Source organism: Ammospiza caudacuta, chromosome 20 (genome assembly GCF_027887145.1).
Source record: "Ammospiza caudacuta isolate bAmmCau1 chromosome 20, bAmmCau1.pri, whole genome shotgun sequence".
NCBI lineage: Eukaryota > Metazoa > Chordata > Aves > Passeriformes > Passerellidae > Ammospiza > Ammospiza caudacuta.
In genome coordinates, this window is record NC_080612.1 from 7521278 (window position 1) to 7540711 (window position 19434).

Genomic DNA, 19434 nt, shown 5'->3' on the forward strand with positions numbered 1-19434 from the left:
CATTTATTGTAAAAATACTCTAATTTTTTCTTTATTTTTTCTCTTCTTGCCAGACCTTAATTTATTTAGGATTGGGATCCCCATGGCACGTGCACTAGAGGACAATTTGGAGTAGGAGGTGTTTTTGTCCCATCTCTTGGAAAAGTCATTTATTGTAAAAATACTCTAATTTTTTCTTTATTTTTTCTCTTCTTGCCAGACCTTAATTTATTTGGGCTTGGGATCCCCATGGCACGTGCACTAGAGGACAATTTGGAGTAGGAGGTGTTTTGGTCCTTGCCAAGATGGTGGGCAAGCTGAAGCAGAACCTGCTGCTGGCGTGCCTGGTGATCAGCTCGGTGACCGTGTTCTACCTGGGCCAGCACGCCATGGAGTGCCACCACCGCATGGAGGAGCGCGGGCAGCCCCCGCGGGGGGACGGCGCCGGGGCCGCGCTGGGGACAGCCCCCAGTGGCATCGGTGGCGGTGGCGGCGCCAACAGGAGCCTGCCCTACAGCAAGGACATGCCCCTGATCTTCATCGGGGGCGTCCCCCGCAGCGGCACCACGCTGATGCGCGCCATGCTGGACGCGCACCCCGACATCCGCTGCGGGGAGGAGACCAGGGTGATCCCCAGGATCCTGGCCGTCAAACAGATGTGGGCCAGGTCCAGCAAGGAGAAAATCCGCCTGGACGAGGCCGGGGTGACGGATGAGGTGCTGGATTCGGCCATGCAGGCCTTCCTGCTGGAGATCATCGTCAAGCACGGCGAGCCCGCTCCCTACCTGTGCAACAAGGATCCCTTCGCTCTGAAATCCTTGACTTACCTGGCCAGGATCTTCCCCAACGCCAAATTCCTGCTGATGGTGCGCGACGGCCGCGCCTCGGTGCACTCCATGATCTCCAGGAGGGTCACCATAGCTGGCTTTGACCTGAACAGCTACAGGGACTGCCTGACCAAGTGGAACCGGGCCATAGAGACCATGTACAACCAGTGCATGGAGGTGGGATTCCAGAGGTGCATGCTGGTGCACTATGAGCAGCTGGTGCTGCACCCCGAGAGGTGGATGAGGACTCTGCTCAAGTTCCTGCACATCCCCTGGAACCAGGCAGTGCTGCACCACGAGGAGATGATTGGAAAAGCAGGGGGGGTTTCTCTTTCCAAGTGAGTATGAGCTTTTGTCCTTCACCTTGTGCTGTTCTGAAGTGGTATATTAAAAATATACTATAGTATTCTAAAATATTATATAAAAATACACAATGCTGTAGTAAAATAGTATATTAAAAATACACTATACTATAGTAAAATAGTATATTAAAAATACACAATACTATAGTAAAATAGTATATTAAAAATACACAATAATATAGTAAAATAGTATATAAAAATATAGTATACTATACTGAAATAGTATATAAAAATATAGTATACTATACTAAAATAGTACATTAAAAATAAACTATACTATAGTAATATAGTATATTAAAATATACTATACTGAAATAGTATATAAAAAATACAGTATACTATACTGAAATAGTATATAAAAAATACAGTATACTATACTGAAATAGTATATAAAAAATACAGTATACTATACTAAAATAGTACATAAAAATATAGTATACTATAGTGAAATAGTATATAAAAATATAGTATACTATACTAAAATAGTACATAAAAATATACTATACTTACTTAGTATATAAAAATATGGTATACTATACTAAAATAGCATATAAAAATAGGGTATACTATGGTGAAATAGTATATAAAAATATAGTATACTATACTAAAATAGTACATAAAAATATACTATACTAACATAGTACATTAAAAATATACTATACTATAGCAAAATAGTACATAAAAATATAGTACACTATAGCAAAATAGTACATAAAAATATACTATACTATAGTAAAATAGTACATAAAAATATACTATACTATAGTAAAATAGTATATAAGAAATACAGTATACTATACTGAAATAGTATATAAAAATATAGTATACTATACTAAAGTAGTAAATAAAAATATAGTATAGGATACTAAAGTAGTAAATAAAAATACAGTATAGGATACTAAAATAGTACATGAAAAATATGGTATACTATACTAAAACAGTATATAAAAATATAGTATACTATACTGAAATAGTACATTAAAATATACTATACTATAATATGTAAAAATATTAAAAAGTATATCAAATATAGCTAAAATAGTATATGAAATATATATACAAAATAGTATATTTTGTTTATAAAAATCGCAGCTTGGTTTCAGTTTCTCCCTCGGGCAGCTGATTTTTGGTGCATCTTTAATGCTAATGAGCAGTTTGCAATCTCAGCTTTGTCACTGTGTAATGTGAACAAAGTTTTACCAGTCAAGGCCAAGTTGAATTTGAATATCTGATAGAGCTTTGCTTTTCTCTGTGGCCCTAAATAAAGCTGAGCTGTTTTATCTAGCCTGGTGTCACCCACAGCAGCAATATTGTTGTAGTGCAGGAATGGCCTTGGAGCTGAGTTTGCCAAGAACATCCTCTTCCAGGAAAGTGGAGAAACTGCTCCAAGAGAATAGAAAGCAAAGCTGGCAGCTTTGCTCCTGGCATGTGCTCCCAAAATGACAAACTTTTTGCTGAGAAGTAACCTTGTTGTAAGCAGATCTTTCGCTGTTCTCTTGGGCCATCTGTGCACCTGATTCAGCTGCTTTCAGAATCCAAAACTCAGCTCTGCTTAGGAAAACTGGATGGGTGTTGTTAAGAGATAATCTGATTTATTCTCTGGTTAAATTACTCTGGTTTCTTTGCCACTGTCCACAGCTGAAATACAGGCGCTGTTTCATCTTTACATTGAGAGAAAAATGTCACATTTTGACACTCCTCCTATTTTTGAATCCATCAGAATTATTTTTAAAATCCTGAATAAGAAGCCCTGTTCCAGCAGCAAGGGCTGCCCAGTTCAATTACTCAGCTCCTGGATTTGGAATATTCAGCACTGGCCAAGTGCTTCTGAGTAGAGGCACCTTGCACAGCAAGCACTCACAGACTGTTACAGAGCAATTCTAGTTATTTAAACTCCAGTTTTGAGAAATAAAAATGAGGAATTTTCCTTCATTTAATGCCTAGGAACACAGTTGTGGATTTTCTAATATATTGTAAAGGCATTTGATTTAAAACAAATATAAAATTATTATCAGTGATTACAAAGAGAACTTTAAACTCAGGTAACAATTAGATATTTACAGTGTGGAGGTTTCACATCACCATTCCCACTGAGGAAAAGCCTCCACTGTTCCCAGGCTATCAGGAAGGGATCTCATCCCTTTTTTTGGCAGTGTTGTTCAGTAGCAGATTGAAAATGTGGAAATGTTATCCTGTGATACCTGCCTGGAACCTGATCCACATGGGAACTTCTCCCCAATTCCTGGGGTTTGTGGCTGCTTCAGCAGTGCCTGAGTGGAGATAACCTATTTTTACTCTTTTTTTTTTTTATTTTGGTGGTTGCCAAGCTTTAAGTAAAAAATAACTATAATCCTATTTCTAGTAAAATATTACTGTCTTACAGCTCCCAGATTGGTGTTTCTAAAAATTGATGGACCCTTATACCATAAAACTCAACCACCTTACTGAATTCTTACTAATAATTCTTATTAAATCTGCTGGAATGGGCTCTGAGGAGTTGAGAATATTTGTTTCTAAAAATTTGGAAAATGGCTTGAGCAAAGCCATTTTCTTAATCTTTAGAAACAAAAAATGTGGGTGTTTTTAGTAAATATAATAATAACAATAGTACAAAAAGGTGTCTATTTTTAGTAAATATGATGATGATGTGGGTTTTTTTTTTTTAGTAAAACCTTCACATTTAAGATAATAGAGTGTGGACATGTTCTTATGACCCTCAATCCAGTCTGGTCCCAGAGTTCTTTATGCCTTTATTATCTCTCAGGAGATGATCTGAGGAAGCAATTTCTGATTTCAGGAGGCTCTGGCAGTGCTGGAAGAAGACTGAGAAATGGGTTTTGTGTCTGGGGTGGCTTTATCTAATCCAATACCCTTGCAGTGGGTGGTGAAATTTGGTTTTCATTGCAGGATTTGATGATTTCAGTGACTCAGGCCTTCAAGGGCTGCAGAAATCCCAGTGAATATCAAAACCTTCAATGCCTGTGTTGTGTGTTTGACATTCCAGTTGAAATTGTGCAGGGAGAACTTGAGATTTCCCAGTTTGATGCTCTTGTTCCAGTGAAAACCTGCTGGGTTTGGCATTCCCAGTTGGGATATTGTGTAAGAATTTCTGGAAACAAGCAGAGCCCCCTGCTTTCATCACCTCTCACTCACCTAAGAGACCTCCAGGTCTTCAGATTCAGCTCCAGCCTAGGATGCTGGAGATGTTTTAATTGTTGCAGATATTTTTATAAAAGAATTCTGACAAGTTTTTACCATCTTGAGATATTCAAAATCATTTTGAGAACGAGATCACAGCGTCACTAAAAGATCTTTATAACCATGTTAGTACCTGCTAATAAATGTCCAGAATTTATTTCTCACCCTTAATTTTGATTTTTATCCAGGAAAAACTGCAAGGGCTGTGGGGATGTGCAGGATTTGTAGGAATGGGGATTTTCTGGGGTTTGAAGTCCCTGCCAACGTGGCTGTTGAAGGAATTCATTGTGGGCTCCATGCTCTAACCAGGATTGTTAATTGAGCTCTGGCATTTGCCTAAGTGAAAGCAGCTGTGCTGACCACTGATGTAAAGAAATGTCAACCCCTCTAGAGCAGTTTTTATTAGGTTTTTTTATGGAAATAGCTGTCTAGGCAGAATTACTTCAGAATTTACTATATTTAGTACATAGCTCTCATTTGATTCTGGTACAGATGCAGAATTATTTGGGGTTAGTCCTGTGTGCTTCCCAAAGCTGAAACTCTTCCTAGAGCTGGAATCACTGCCAAATCATCAATTTCCCCAAGAATTGGTGTTCCCTTGTTTTTCTGTTTGGATTTTTACATTTTGTCTTTCCTCCTGCCCCCAATCTGTCTTCCCTCACAGTCTTCATAAATTCTTCATCTGAGGAATCTTTCCCACAAATTGATTTTTTTTTTCTTCCCACAAATTGTTTTATTTTCCTTCCCACCTTAACTGAAAGCACAGAGAAGGATTTAACCAGCCCAAATGTGGAGCAGTGGATTTTTTATCAGTTGCATTTTAGCAGTGGATTTTTTATCAGTTGCATTTTAGCAGTGGATTTTTTATCAGTTGCATTTTAGCAGTGGATTTTTTATCAGTTGCATTTTAGCAGTGGATTTTTTATCAGTTGGATTTTAGCAGTGGATTTTTTATCAGTTGCATTTTAGCAGTGGATTTTTTATCAGTGCTTGGGAGCAGCTAAGTGTGGTCAATCACCAGGAAGTGTTTCATGCTGAGGATATTGTTAGCAAAGATTAAAATGAGAGGGACAAAACACACATTTAAAATTTGTCATCAGGGTGAGGAATCCATCTGTGACAAATTTAGACTCAAATTTATCTTAACACCCACTTTTGGGGTGTCCTGCAAGCTCTTTTCCTTGTTCTCCCAGTATCACTCTGATTTTAAATTCCCAAATCAATTTGCAGTTTTGGTGAAGAGGATTCAGGCTTGGCTGGCTCTAAGGACCATAAATAAATTTTACTTTTTTCAAACACCTCCTGATATTTTTTTCCTGAGTGTCCCAATCCACCTCTGGACTCCTCTTGTGATGCTTTGAACTTCTAAATCTCAATTTTCAGCAGCTCTTTTCTTGCTAATTTAATGTGGAGTCAGATGCTCATCTTCTAATTAGAATGATCACAAAAAACTTTTTAATTTTCCATCCAGACTTAGGAGCTCAGTCTAACAACCCTCAGAATGCTGAAATTTAGTCACAGCTCCTGGTCCCAAAATCCCCTTCTGAGCTCCTGCCTTTGGTTTGAGGCTCTGCAAATTTTTATTTCAAATTTTATATCCTCTGAAGAGAATAAAGCTGAAAAATCTGGGTGTTTTTTAGAGGTTTTTTTGTTTTTCAGCTTCCATAAAACACCAATTGAAGGCCCTGCTTGCCAAGGCAGTTTCTTTATGAGCATTTCCCTGTCTGGTTTGTTCTTTGTTGATTGTATTTAAATTATTTCACCTTCCAGCACTGGATGAGTGATTTCCTTCCTCTGGCCTGGGAGGATTTTAGTTCTGCTGAGGAATAAAAAAGAGGAACAAGGTGAACTCTGGTGACTGCTGTGTGCTCAGCTGTGAGGCAGACAGAAATATTCCTTTTATATATCCAAAAATGTCCAAACTCTTTCTGAGGTCAGGAAAAAAAAGTTTTAAATTATTTAGAGTAAAAAATCAGGGAGTTTTCAATTATTCAACCTGAATTCTGTAAGTTTTGTGTCTTACAATCAGAAAGACAGAACAAAGCAGTGTCAGGTTTCTTCCCTGGAAAAATAAAACACAAAAGTAGAGCAAAAATGAAAATTACATTAAATGAACAAGAAATCAATGATTTTCTAAATATGACATTAATTGTGCACTTGCCTTTAAGATCTGTGTAAAAACCAAACAATCAAAGGAATTATTATGGAAAATATTTCTTTTAGTTTGTAGCTTTCTGTCATCTCAGGTCTCTCTTTTATTAAACAAGTTTAAAAAAAATTAATCACAGAAGGGTTGTGAGAAGAAATAACACATGGATTGGAATTTAGAATACAGCTTTTAATAAATCCCAGACAATTAAACAGCAAATGTGGGAATGTGCCAGTGGGAAAATGGGTTTATATGTAGGTGTGGGTTTATTTTTCACTTAACAGTTCCTGGGCTTTCTCTGCTGCTTTTATGGAATAAAGGAATTGTTTCAGCACAGTGTGAGAGCCTAAACCTGACAGCATCTGCAAATATTGTGCAAATTGTTCTCATTAAAACTTCACTTCCCATCAGCTCTGTAGAAAACATGAAATTATGAGAGGGAAAGAAGAAAAATGGGAGAAAAAACAAACAAAAAAGCCCCCAATAAAACAGGCTAAAGGTCTTAATGCTATTGAAGAATAATTCATTGGAAATGGAATAATGGAAAGAGTATAATGGAAATTTAAAATTAAATCATTAATAATGGAAAATATAATTTTTTTTTTCCTTCCCCAGGGTTGAAAGATCCACTGACCAAGTGATCAAGCCAGTGAACGTGGAAGCCCTGTCCAAGTGGGTGGGGAAGATCCCAGCTGATGTCCTGCAGGACATGCCAGTGATTGCCCCCATGCTGGCCAAGCTGGGCTATGACCCCTATGCCAACCCCCCCAATTATGGCAAGCCAGATCAGAAAGTGGTGGAAAACACCAGGAGGGTAAGGAGTTTGTGGGTTTAATTACTGCCTGAATGGATTTCAGCTCTAGAGCAGGAGCCTTGTGTCTGTTCTGACACTTTTTGCTGCTTCACAATGGTTTTTCTTTGGGGGAAATGAAAGAATTCTTTGGGGTCGTGAGCTGTGCTCTTTGGTGTGAGGAGCTGAACCTCCTGAGAGCTGCCCAGAAAGTTGGGGAGCTGGAAATGTCAGTTCTGAACCAAAATCTGTGTTCAACCTCATCTGGGGCCTGCCACTGCTTGGGTTTGCCTTGGTAAATTGTGCTGTGGAAATGCTGATATTTTCATGGGAATATATAATATATAATATATAATATATAATATATAATATATAATATATAATATATAATATATAATATATAATATATAATATATAGTATATTGTATATTGTATATTATATAGTATATAGTATATATTTTATATTATATTATATATATTAATACTATATTATATAATATAAATATATACTGATATAAATAAACAAATACTATGTTATGTATTATATAGTATATAGTATTTATTATAATATATACTGTATAATGTATAAAATACAATATATAATATACTATATATTATATATTATATGAAATATAATATATTTATTATATGAAATATATAATATATATTATATGAAATATGTACTATGAAATACAATATATAATATAGTATAGTATAATACAATATGGTGTAATATATGATATAATGTGATACAATATAATATTTTATATATAAAATATAAAAAATATAATATAAAACATTTGCTTTTCAGTAACATTGTTCTTAATCTTGCTGATCTTGGCCATCTGCTGTTAGGTGTTTATTTGGGTTAAATGCTGTTCCTGCAGAGGTGAAGCTTTTAGAGCATACACAAATCAAGATTTATAATATAAAAATTAGACTGAGTCATAATTAACAGTGGGAAAAGTTTTCTTGTCTGGATTTCAAACTCGATGGACGAGCTCAGTTTTTTATAGTTGAGGTTTGGCAAAAGCTCTGGCCCAAACTTACCCCCCAAATACTCAGTGGGGTTTGAAAAATGACCCATAGAAAACAGCTCAAGATGATCAAAATGTCTGATTTTCCAATTCTTTGTAGAACAACCCAAAGATGGAGAAAGGTCTGGTGCTGATTAACCTAAACTTAAGGATTTGAGTCTGAATTTAATGTTGTTGGAACTCGAGTAGTTGGGCTGTTAGAGCTGTTTATCCCTGGAGGTATCCCTTGAAAAACTCATTAGCATTGTTGGAAATAGAATTAATAACTCTGCTTCTGTTCTTTTTGGTCTTAGTTTATTAAAAGAAAGTGACTTTTTCTGCTGCAGCAGAGTAATCAGGGAAAAAAATTGAATTAAACAATTTCAAAGGACTTTCTTCCACCAGCCCTCTGATCCTGAATAAACTGCTTGGAATACTGATGGGGTAGATAGAAATGAAAAAGGAATTGGGGTTTGTGAAGTCCCTAAACACTCTTGCATTATTTCTTTTTAGAAAAATTGTCATTAATCAACAATCAGTGTGTTAAAGGCTGGCAGGTTGATTTTTTTTAATTAATAGCTGCTAGCTCAGCATGGAAAAAGTAACCCACCCTATTTGGTTACAGTTTATAAGTTCCCTGTTTTAAAAGGGTCACAAACAAATGAAGTTGTCTGCAGTTAAAATAAGTGTTCAGTACTAGAAATTGCAAATTTTATTGGTTGTGTCTCAGTGATAAAATGGACAGAAGTTTTTACAGCCTGCTGACCTTTCCGAGCCTCCACCTGTGTGGGACAAGCTCAGGCCAAGCTGTAAAACTTGTCTGGATTTCTGTCTCTTCTTGAAATGGGTTTGATTTCACAATACATGAGAAGAATTCAGGTAATAAACAAAACCAGGGCAACTTTAAAGAAATGAAAACCTAATTTCAAAGGCTGAGAGTTTGCTGAGGCTTTTTCCAAGTTTGCTTTGAAGGATAATTTGTTTGTTTACTCATGCTAAGAGCAGCTGTTAAAAACTAAGCTGATCTAAATATTGCAGACATATGGAACACTCATTAATATTTTGGCTGCTGTTTTAGTTTAATAGCTTTACTCACAGCCCCAGAAAGCATTTTAATTTTGTTGTTTATTGTATTACCCAGTATAGATTTTTCTAGTCACTTGTTCTTTGCCAAAATTCCATTTGCATGTGTGGTTTGTACAGATAAAATGTGGGATGTGTTCTGAATGAATGCTGAAAGCAAGAGAGTTCAAGATGGAGAGTTCAACTTAGAATATTTCTTTAAAAATAGAGGAACATAAATATTTCAGACAGTTTTAGGCTCTGATGTGTGAGTTTGCTCTTGTGGAGTTTCCTTTCTCCTCCAGGAACCTGTGCTAATTTATTCCTTGCTACTGCAGCCTGAAGAAAAAAAAAAAAAAAAGCATTTATTTAAATGGGTAAAATAAATAAATCTGGGTTTTTCCAGCCTTTTGGAGCTGGCACTTGGCAAGTGAAGTGTGTTCCTGTGTACTCTGAGCTGGTGAATTTGTAAATCACTGGAGCACTTATTTTGCTTTCTTTAAGCTTCTTCACCTGGGATAGCCTTTCACAGAGTTTTGTACTGGGTATCTTGAATATGGATGAAGCTGGCCAAAGAAAATCTTTCCAGAATTGCTTTTCAGTGCATAGTAAGAATATCTGGATCTTGTTTGTAGCCATTTATTGGCTCATTTTGTATTTGGAAGCAGCTCTCTTATATTTATATTTGTATTTGTGGTCTCCAAGACTTTAAAGTGAACACAGAACTTGAATTGTATTCATTGAAAACAGATAAAGTTTAGACTTTTAAAGCTGAGCAAAATCTGTCCCTTCTTGGAAAAGACCACAAATTGCACTTAAAGGTGAAAATAATGCTCAACAGTGAAAATAATGCTCAACAATTTAAAGCTGCTGCTCTTAATCATGGAAGTGAGAACCAGCAGTGTCAAAATTCCTAAACCAAGGGCTGCTACTGGAGAAGAATGGAAAGAGATGGCTGGTGTGGTGCAAAATATTGATTTTCCTGAGCTTTCTGAACACTCAGCTGCTGTTCTTTATTCCTCTTTTCTCCTTTTCTGTCCCCTGCTGGTGACTTCCATATGTACAGCTTAAATATAATTCTTTTATTAGTCAGTCTGGAGACAAATGATGATTTTCTCCAGCTAAAGGACAGTGCTTAAATTAGAAATGCTGTCTCCTTGCAGGTATGCAAGGGAAGAAGTGCTCTCTGCTAAATTTGGATTTTTCACTTGTCTCTTACCTGTGGAGGACACAAAAATGCTGAGGTTTGGTTTTCTGTGCTCCTGCAGCACAAAAATAACAAGAAACAACCTGGGTTTGTATTTTAACATCTCTGCTTTTGTTTGGGGAGCTACCAGAGCATGAGGGGAGCTTTGTCTCCTCTTGTGCTGCTCTCCCAGTGATGTGCTGGGAAATCAAACATCTCTGACAGGACCTGCACTGGGCCAGCCACGAGTCCAGCAGATTTTCCTGATGTGTTCACTAAAAACAAAAAACCATTAACTTTGTGTTGCTCTGTTTTCTGTTCAGCCTGACAATTTTATCTTTTCTGAGTTTCTCTTGTCTCAGTTAAGGAATGCAGAGCAGGGAGAGCAAGCTCTGGCCAGGGTTGTGCTGTTCCCTGCCTGTGACCTCTCCAAGGAGGGGATTTTGCCTTCCCTGAATGTGTTGTGGTTTTCTTGTAATTCTGTTGCTGATCTGTTAATTTATCGCTGCAAGGGTTCCTTCCTTATGGATACATAATTACTCATTGTTCCCTCCTCGAGTTTTAACAATTTCTACATCCTGAGCAGAGAGGAAATCAACATCCTGAAGTAAATGAAGTTTTCAGCTGTAAATTATGCTGAAAATGCAAATAATTAAGCTGTGTGTGAGCTGCTAGCCCAACGTCTATGGGGTGAAACACAAAAGTGCTTCACTCCTCATGAGAGCAGTGTGTAAAATGTCCTTATCAGTACTGTGAGATGGTGTAAAAGTGAATTTCAGTTTGCCAGAAGCCAGCAGAAGAGGAGAGAGCAGCTCCCAGCTGCAGAGCTCTGCCTGCCCCCAGGAGAAGCTGCTTGGTTGTGTTATGGTTGGCACAGTGGTTTCCTCTCCCATCTGTCATCAATTACATCAGATTTTCTTTGGCACATCCTTCCCCCTAAATCAATTTGTATGCTTGGAATACACACTCCAGTCAGTTCTTTTAACTTGTTCGTGGAGCTGTGCTCCCTGTCCTGGAGAGATGCAGAGGTGGAGTTACAGAATTTCTGAGGAGGAGCTGTGCTTTTCACCAGCACTGTTCAAATAGGTTGGATGTTAGGAAAAACTTTTTACAGAAGGGGTGATGAAGTTCTGGAATGTTCTGTCAGGGGAGGTGGTGCAGTCCCCATCCCTGAGCGTGTTTAACAAATGCTGGATGTGGCACTGGGTGCCAGGGTTTAGGTGTAGGGGCTGGGTTGGACTCCATGATCTTGAAGGTCTTTTCCAGCCTGGTGATTCTGTAAATTCTGGGAATTCTGGGAATTTTGGGACTGGGGAGGTGGTGCAGTCCCCATCCCTGGGTGTGTTTAACAAAGCCTGGATGTGGCACTGGGTGCCAGGGTTTAACAAAGCCTGGATGTGGCACTGGGTGCCAGGGTGTAGCTGAGGTGCTGGGGCTGGGTTGGATTCCATGATCTCAAAGGGCTCTTCCAACCTGGTGATTCTGGGAATTCTGTGAATTCTGTGAATTCTGTGGTTCTTCTCCTGCCAGCCCACAGCTGTTCTCAGCTCTGGTTTATGTTCAGCTAAAGGTGTTTTATGTTCAGCTGATGGCAACACCTGGAGATAAAAGCAGAGTTTCCTCACTCCAGTCTCATGCCTGGTTTATATTGTGAGGAACCATCTCCTGATTAGAGTCAAAACATCCATGACAAGCAGGGTTTCAGGAGTTTCTCTTTGAGGTTTTAAGGGCAGGAACAGTCTGTGATAAAGGTAAAAAGTGTATTTATCACTTATCCTAAGGGATGAGGGTAATTGTGCTGTTTGGATGCCCAGCTGCTCAGGGCCCTGCATCTCCATTTTCACTGATTACCCTGATCATAAAGTCATTTGGCTTTGTGGGTGTTTTCTCTGATATTTAAAACAAAAATCTGGGGGTTATTCCATCTTCCATGTGACCACAACAGCACAAACTTTCTCAGTCCCCTCTAAATTTAATATTCACTTTAATGGGTTTTTCTTCCAACATGTGGATTCCCAACTGCATTGTTTCTCTCCAGAGGTGCTATCTCATTTCTTTTTTTAAAAAGGCATCCCAAACCCCTTAACTCAGCACAAATATGATTAATAATGCATAAAGAGAGTTATTCCCAACTAAAATGCCCACTGAGGAGTGGTTGGAGCTGCCTTTTGGCAGCCATTGCTGGGCCTGTGTCAGATCCTGCTCTGTGTTGTCCCTGCTGGGTAAACATTTACATCTCCCATGGCCCTTCCTTGGCAGGCCCAGCAGAGGTGAAGAATTGTGTAAACCTTTAAAGCTGCCTTAAAAGTTCAGGAAAATCTGGAAGATGAGCACTCCTTGTGCTGTGGAGTGGTTCTAGGAAGGGGCTCAGCTCTGGTTTTGCCAGTGTTCTTTAATTATTTTTTTTCCTTTTACAATTAAACATCTTATACTCTACAGCTTAGCTATTTTAAAGTTTACCAAGCCCAAGCACACTTAGTTGCAGAGTGACTTTTACACAAAAAAAACTCCATTATTTTTTTGTACTGGAACTGTCCAAATATAATGGGACTCTTTCCAAAGCAGACAGGAAAGTGGGTGAAAAAAAAAGCTTTAATCTTCTATAAAAAAGAATTCTAGGTTACACTTCTGTTCTGAAGTTCTCCCTGTGTGTTTAAAGGGGGTTTAAAGACACTTCTGAAGTTCTCCCTGTGTGTTTAAAGGGGTTTTCTCAGGCAACTGGATGTGAAAATTGTTTTCTGATCTCTTTTTGAGGATAATATCCATTCAGTTTGGCTATAAGAATGTGTTTTGCTTTTTAATAGAGCAGCTTGAATACTGCCAACACTGAAAAACAAACTGACACAGGCTTCAGATCCCCCTCTTCTGGAATTCCATTTGGACTTGCAAAATAATTCCCTTAGAAATTATAAACCCCATTTCTCCTCAATTTACTGAATTCTTGCTGAGACTGGAAATAATTCCAATATCCTGCTTCTGTCTCTGTAATGCCACAGTGAGTGATGTGTTCTACACTTACAAATTGGTCAGAAAAGAATTTGGAGTCTGAAGCCTCTTTAATTTCTTTGGCTGCAGATGGAGTCATTGTTTTTAGGATTTCTGGATTCTTGTTGATGCCTGGGTTTTGATTCAAAAGGGACCATTTATGTTTTTGGAGCTACTTTAAACCAGTTTTTGTGCAGTCTCCTCCTGACAAAACCAACCCTTAGGTGATGTCAGTTCTGAACCAAAATTTGTGTTCAATCTCATCTTGGGCCTGCCACTGCTTGGATTTGCCTGGATAAATTGTGCTGTGTAAATGCTGAAATTTTCACGTGAATATAATATAAAATACCCTCAAAACATGTGCATTGAGTGACATTGTTCTTCTTAATATTACTGATCATGGCCATGTGCTGTTAGGTGCTGTTCCTGCAGAGGTGAAGCTTTTAGAGCAGACACAAATTGAGATGTGCAATATAAAAACTAGACTGAGTCAGAATTGCAGGAGAAGGAAAGGAGAAGGATTCTGGTTTGTCCTTTTCTGAATCAGTCACAAAGTGCTGTCACCATCAGGATTAATTGTTTTTTAAGAATTCCCAGCAAAGGAGAAGGTTCCTGTCTGTTCCTTCCACCTAACACAAAATCCTGGTTTTTCTGGTGACCTTTGCTGAGGTTATTCTGGAACATTTTTGCTGTGACAATGTTGTTTTGTAACTTCCATTCCTGTTCTCTGGGACACAACCTGCATTTAAATAGTTGGATAAAAGCACAAAATGAAAAATCCTCTCCTTGACTTATAAATATTTATGGTGGAGCAAGGCTCCAATAGCCACACACTGAATTTCTGCCCAGGGTGACTTTTCATAGTGTTCCCATGTGGGAATGCCAGTGGCCCCTGACTGAATACAGATGAGAGCTGTTCCTGTTTTATCTAAACCATGGAATATCAGAGTGCCACAGTGAGGGTGTGGAGCAATTCCTGCTCTCAGTGAAGCCTTGGATCCCAGGGATGGATTGGGAAGGGAATCCAGTCCTGAACCAGGGCAGGAAATTCAGAGCTGGCTCAGCTGCAGTGCCAGGCACTGCAGAATATTGACAGGCTGGGCATGGATTTGTGATCTGGCTATGTACACATGGGAGAGCAGAGAAAATGGTGATAAACATGCCCTGACTTCCTGGAGCTCCTTCCTGGGACACAAACCAGGGAGGGCAGCTCAGGGTGAGGCTTTGGAGCAGCCCCATTCCCATTTCCTGGCTTTAGGGAATTTCTCTGAGTAGGTTTGGAGCAGCCCCATTCCAATTTCCTGGCTTTAAGAATTTTCCTGAGTAGGTTTGGAGCAGCCCCATTCCCATTTCCTGGCTTTGGGAATTTTCATGAGTAGGTTTGGAGCAGCCCCATTCCCCTTTCCTGCCTTTAGGAATTTTTCTGAGTTGGTTTGGAGGAGCCCCATTCCCATTTCCTGGCTTTGGGAATTTTTTTGAATAGATTTGTAGCAGCCCCATTTCATGCCTTCAGGGAATTTTTCTGAGTAGGTTTGGAGCAGCCCCATTCCCATTTTCTGGTTTTAGAGAATTTTTCAAAATAGGTTTGTGCCCTTTTTTAATTTTTATTTTGAAATTATTTCACAAGATCACAATCATGACATTGGGATGGTCAGTCTTTGTGCTATAGTAGACAGGATGGTAAAACTCTTCAAGTATGCTTTTGTTGTGGAAAAAAAAATACATTTTTTTGCCCTTTGGAATGTTTATTCTCAGAAGAAAAGAGGTTTTAAAAATTATCCTCTAGAGAGAAGACAATATGCCAGAATATTTAATGTTCTAGCATTAGTGGATGCTAACAGCACAAAACTTATTTTCTTTTTTTTCTCTTTCCTTTAACAAGGTCTTCAGCATTTCAAACAATAGTGAATGAGGCCTTTGAGTAAGAAAATTTTTGTTTGTTTTTCCAGGTCTATAAAGGTGAATTTCAGCTTCCTGACTTCCTCAGAGAAGTGCCACAGGTACAGTATGGAATTAATTTCCTTTTTGTGGGTGTAGCAGCAAAGGATATCAAACAGCCTTTATTTTATAAACCACTTCTTCATGAGCCTGATTTTCTGATTGATGGTGAGATTTGCTGATTATCCATGAGGTGGAATCTTGAACTCAGCATCCCAAACCTCTCCTGAATCCATGTGTAACTCCAGGGTGAAGAGTGGTGTTTGTCACCCTGAGCTGCCTCAATATTGCTGTGAAATGGAAGGAAAAATTGAGCCTCTTTTGTGGACAAAATTGTAAAATTTGTTACTTCTAGAGGAGCTTTATCTTTTCTTATCTTGGTTTAAAGCAAGTCTAGTCCAGAGGGCAGGGTTATAAATACTGAGAGATTTTTAAAATAAATAGAGATGTTATCAAAGTCAACAAACCAAGCCATGGATAGGGATGGTGTTGATTTAATAGCGTGCTATGGAACTTGAGGTTTCACTGAAAATTCACAATTTGGTACCCCCCAAATGCTGTTCTTTGTCATCAGCTCCCTAATTGACCTACAAAAAAAAAACCAAAGAAAAACCCTACTGTGAAGCTCTCAAACTGCAGGATCTTGTTGATATCACAGAATTGTAAAATCCCAGAATGGTTTGGGTTGAAGGGCCCTTAAAAATAATTTTTTCCACCCCCTGCCATGGACAAGGACAACTTCCTCTATCCCAGGTTGCTCCAAGCCCTGTCCAACCTGGCCTTGAACATTTCCAGGGATTGAACAGGTTAAAAATACCCAGGAATCTACCACAGACAAAGCATTTTAACTTCTCCATTTGTTCAAATAAAAATCATTTGATTTAAAAGGAAAACTGATTTCTTTTGTTCCAGCCAAAGAAGACAGTAGAAAGGAAGTCTCGTGGCAAGATAAAATGAACGTGGAGCAGTAAAGAGGCATAGCTGTAGTGTGTGTTTCATGTTTTCAGAAAATAACCCTGCTGTGGCCACCAAACCTTTCTGAGCAGCCTTTGTGTGATCTCTAACGTGGGCTTGGCTTTCCCTGGCTCTTTGCCTGCTTGGATCACTCAGTGCTCCTGCTTTGCTCAGCTCTGGAGAACCATCCCAGCCCTGTTGCTGCCAGCCTTGTCCCTGTCACTGAGTGTCTGCTCCATGTGTGCTGCTCAATTCTCAGGAGCTGCTGGGCTCACTTCCACGTGGGGTTGCTGCTGGGATTGCAGGATTGGCTGCAGGAATCATGGGGTGTGCTTTACCAGAGGGGAAATATTGCTGAGAGGGATTGATGGAAAATGCAAAGAGATCCTTCAGAATTGAGCACATCATGTAATAGATGGTGTGCTAGCAAAAAAATCCTTGATTTTGAATAAATCCTGGGTTAAATCTTTTAAATCCTTGTTTGCATACAGTATCAGTGGTTTTCAATTATCCTGGGGTACCCAAAACCACTCTGGTAAATTCCTTCTTCACTTCACAGGATAGGGAGGTTCCTGCTAAATCCCAGGAGGTGAATTTATACAATTAGCTTGGTTTAAATACAGTATTTACCAAAATCTGAGCAGATTTATCCATAGCAAAGACAGACCATCCAAAAGACAAAAATAAGCACTGTGGAAGAGTAAAAGAATATTCCTTAAAACATTAAAACCTGATCAAATTGTTGCTGGTAGTGCTCTCCTTTAGTATTAACATAATGTAACTAAAGAGCTCAAAGGTTTGGAGAGCAGACATTGGTACTGATATTTTTGTCCTCTAATGTAAAATAGCTGATTCAATTTTAATTATTTTTTGACAGACTGAACCTATGGAATAGAAGATAAAATGGACATTTCTTGCACAGAAGGTAATAAAAGAGCGTTGCAGTTCTGCTCATTTGTTGTTCTTAGTTCAAGATGATTTTTGTTTAACTTCTGTAACTCCATGGGTAAGATAAATATGAAGTTATATTTTTTAAAGGAAGGTGCTAAAGAAGAGCTGGTTTGTGATATTTGATTTAACATCTCACAGCCAGTATTTTCAAAAAGCTGCATTTTAGTCACTGAATCAACAGTGACAAAATTTTGCAGGGAGCTGAGTAAATTCCAGACCAGTTAAGGAATGAGTGATACAAGATTTCCTGTGTTAATCCAGGATTATTCTGCTATCAGATGTTCTGGCCTGACAACAAAAGATGGCAAAATTTAAATCCAGTTTAAAAATAGCCCAAAGCAGTGTGCCCTACAAATATCCCCAAAATAGATCCTTATGTGGCCATAAATATAAACACCCTAAATATAGCCAAAAGCACTGCTCTGTGTAGAAATAATGGCTCTAAAATCTTCCCAGAGATGAATTACAGACCTTGACTGTGAAATCAATAGAGAAACCATCATCTGCTCACACAGTCAATTTGAAATAATGAAAGCATCAACCTCACTTTGCCACTTAGCTCTGAAAAGTGGGTTTCAACCTGCAATATTTCTGTCTGAAGAAACCAAACTGGGAACTTCCCAGCATAACTTCCCACTGGCTCGCAAGGCTTTGGGATGTCAGTGGAAAAACAATATTTTATTTATTTTTGTACCATGCTGCAAGCAGTCTCTCGATGATAAAGGAGGGACAAGCAGCTCCATTCCTTACAGTGGGATTTGTCCTGGCAGTGATTTCCACCTGCTGAGACAGCAGTGGCTGCTCTTAATTCTGCAATATTTGTAATTCCAAAATGCTGTCCAGGATAAAAAGCTGAATATCACCAGGAAATATTCCAACATAACTTTATTTGTTTTTCCTTAGAAGATCAGCTGCTGCCTTTTCCATGGGAAGGATCCCTCAGGCCTGTCCCCCTGGCATCAGAGATGTGCTGCTCTTGGCCTGCTCTCTTCAGAATGTTCTCTCCTCTTTCTTTCATCTGTTTTTGTTCCAAATTTTGCTGTTGTGAGCGCATGTAAACCTGTTAAAAAACAAAACAAAACAAAAAAAATCACAGATGTTAATGTAGAACTGCATTACATTCGCACAATTATTTTTTTTTAAGGTTTTAAAAAATGCAGAAGCAATGCCTGTCTCTGAAATTGCTCCTCTGTTTTAATTACAGGGCTCCATCTTCAGATTTTTTTTTTTTTTGTTTCTTGTAGCAGTTTGGTTTTGAATGTACAAAGCTTTCAAGAGTGGTCTGTGCTTGTCCTGAAAGATTCTTGGTGGAAAAGTTGTTTGTTTTATTCATATGTGAAAAATGTTAAATATCTTTATTTAAAAAGAAAAAAAAGTTGATAAATTACATGTACAATTACAATTCAATGATCTTTTGTATTTTATTTTTCAAAATAAATGCTTTAAATGTGATTTTTTGTTTATTTATTTCTTAATTAATGGTCTTGTTTCCAAGTTAAAATTTACATAATTCAGGATATTGCTGTGTTAGTAATAATTCAAGATATTGATGTGAGGGAAGATATGCTGTCATGGGTTTGGATCTTATTTTAAGGTTTGCAATTTAATGGTTTTTGTTTGCTTTTAATAGCTGGGTGATGAAGGAATTGTAAATTGGAGTGTCCCACTGAGAGGTGTAATGTGAGATTTGTTTGCTGCAAGTAGAAGTAGGTAATTTTAGACTCTTGAATTTTTTTCCTTAACAGCAATTTTGTTCGGAGATGCTCTGCTGGGGGAAAACTGCTGTGAGTTGTACCCTAAAGTTTCGATCTTTAGGATACAACGCGGAACATGATTATTCCATGAGTTATTTTTGGGATGGTCGTTGTGGCTCAGTTTCTGCTCCCCTCGCTGGTTCAGGGCGGTGAAGGCGGTTTCAGCCTTCCCCACTGGTGTGGAGAGGAGTTGGTGCCAAAACATTTCTATTTCCTCGCATTGTGGATGTGACAGAGTTTTGCTTTTCCTCCGTTTCTCCATTTCTCGTGTGTGGTGCTGACA

At 38.4% G+C, this 19434-nt stretch overlaps 1 protein-coding gene across 5 annotated transcripts in view; it reads left to right on the plus strand.

Moving 5' to 3' along the window:
- TPST1 (tyrosylprotein sulfotransferase 1) overlaps positions 1-18849 on the plus strand; it is a 33168-nt gene extending 14319 nt beyond the window's left edge. For 3 of the 5 annotated variants that reach the window (XR_009275547.1, XR_009275548.1, XR_009275549.1), the window contains exons 2-7: positions 200-1144; positions 7131-7329; positions 15504-15554; positions 16405-16480; positions 17324-17371; positions 18301-18849. Coding sequence is in view for 1 of the 5 variants with exons in the window: in XM_058817790.1 (XP_058673773.1) it covers positions 285-1144; positions 7131-7329; positions 15504-15554; positions 17324-17341 (1128 nt within the window). In the remaining 4 variants the exon portion in view is untranslated. The remainder of the gene's footprint in view (positions 1-199; positions 1145-7130; positions 7330-15503; positions 15555-16404; positions 16481-17323; positions 17372-18300) is intronic. The other 2 variants (XR_009275550.1, XM_058817790.1) reach the window with 2 other exon arrangements.
- The last annotated feature ends 585 nt before the right edge of the window (positions 18850-19434 follow it).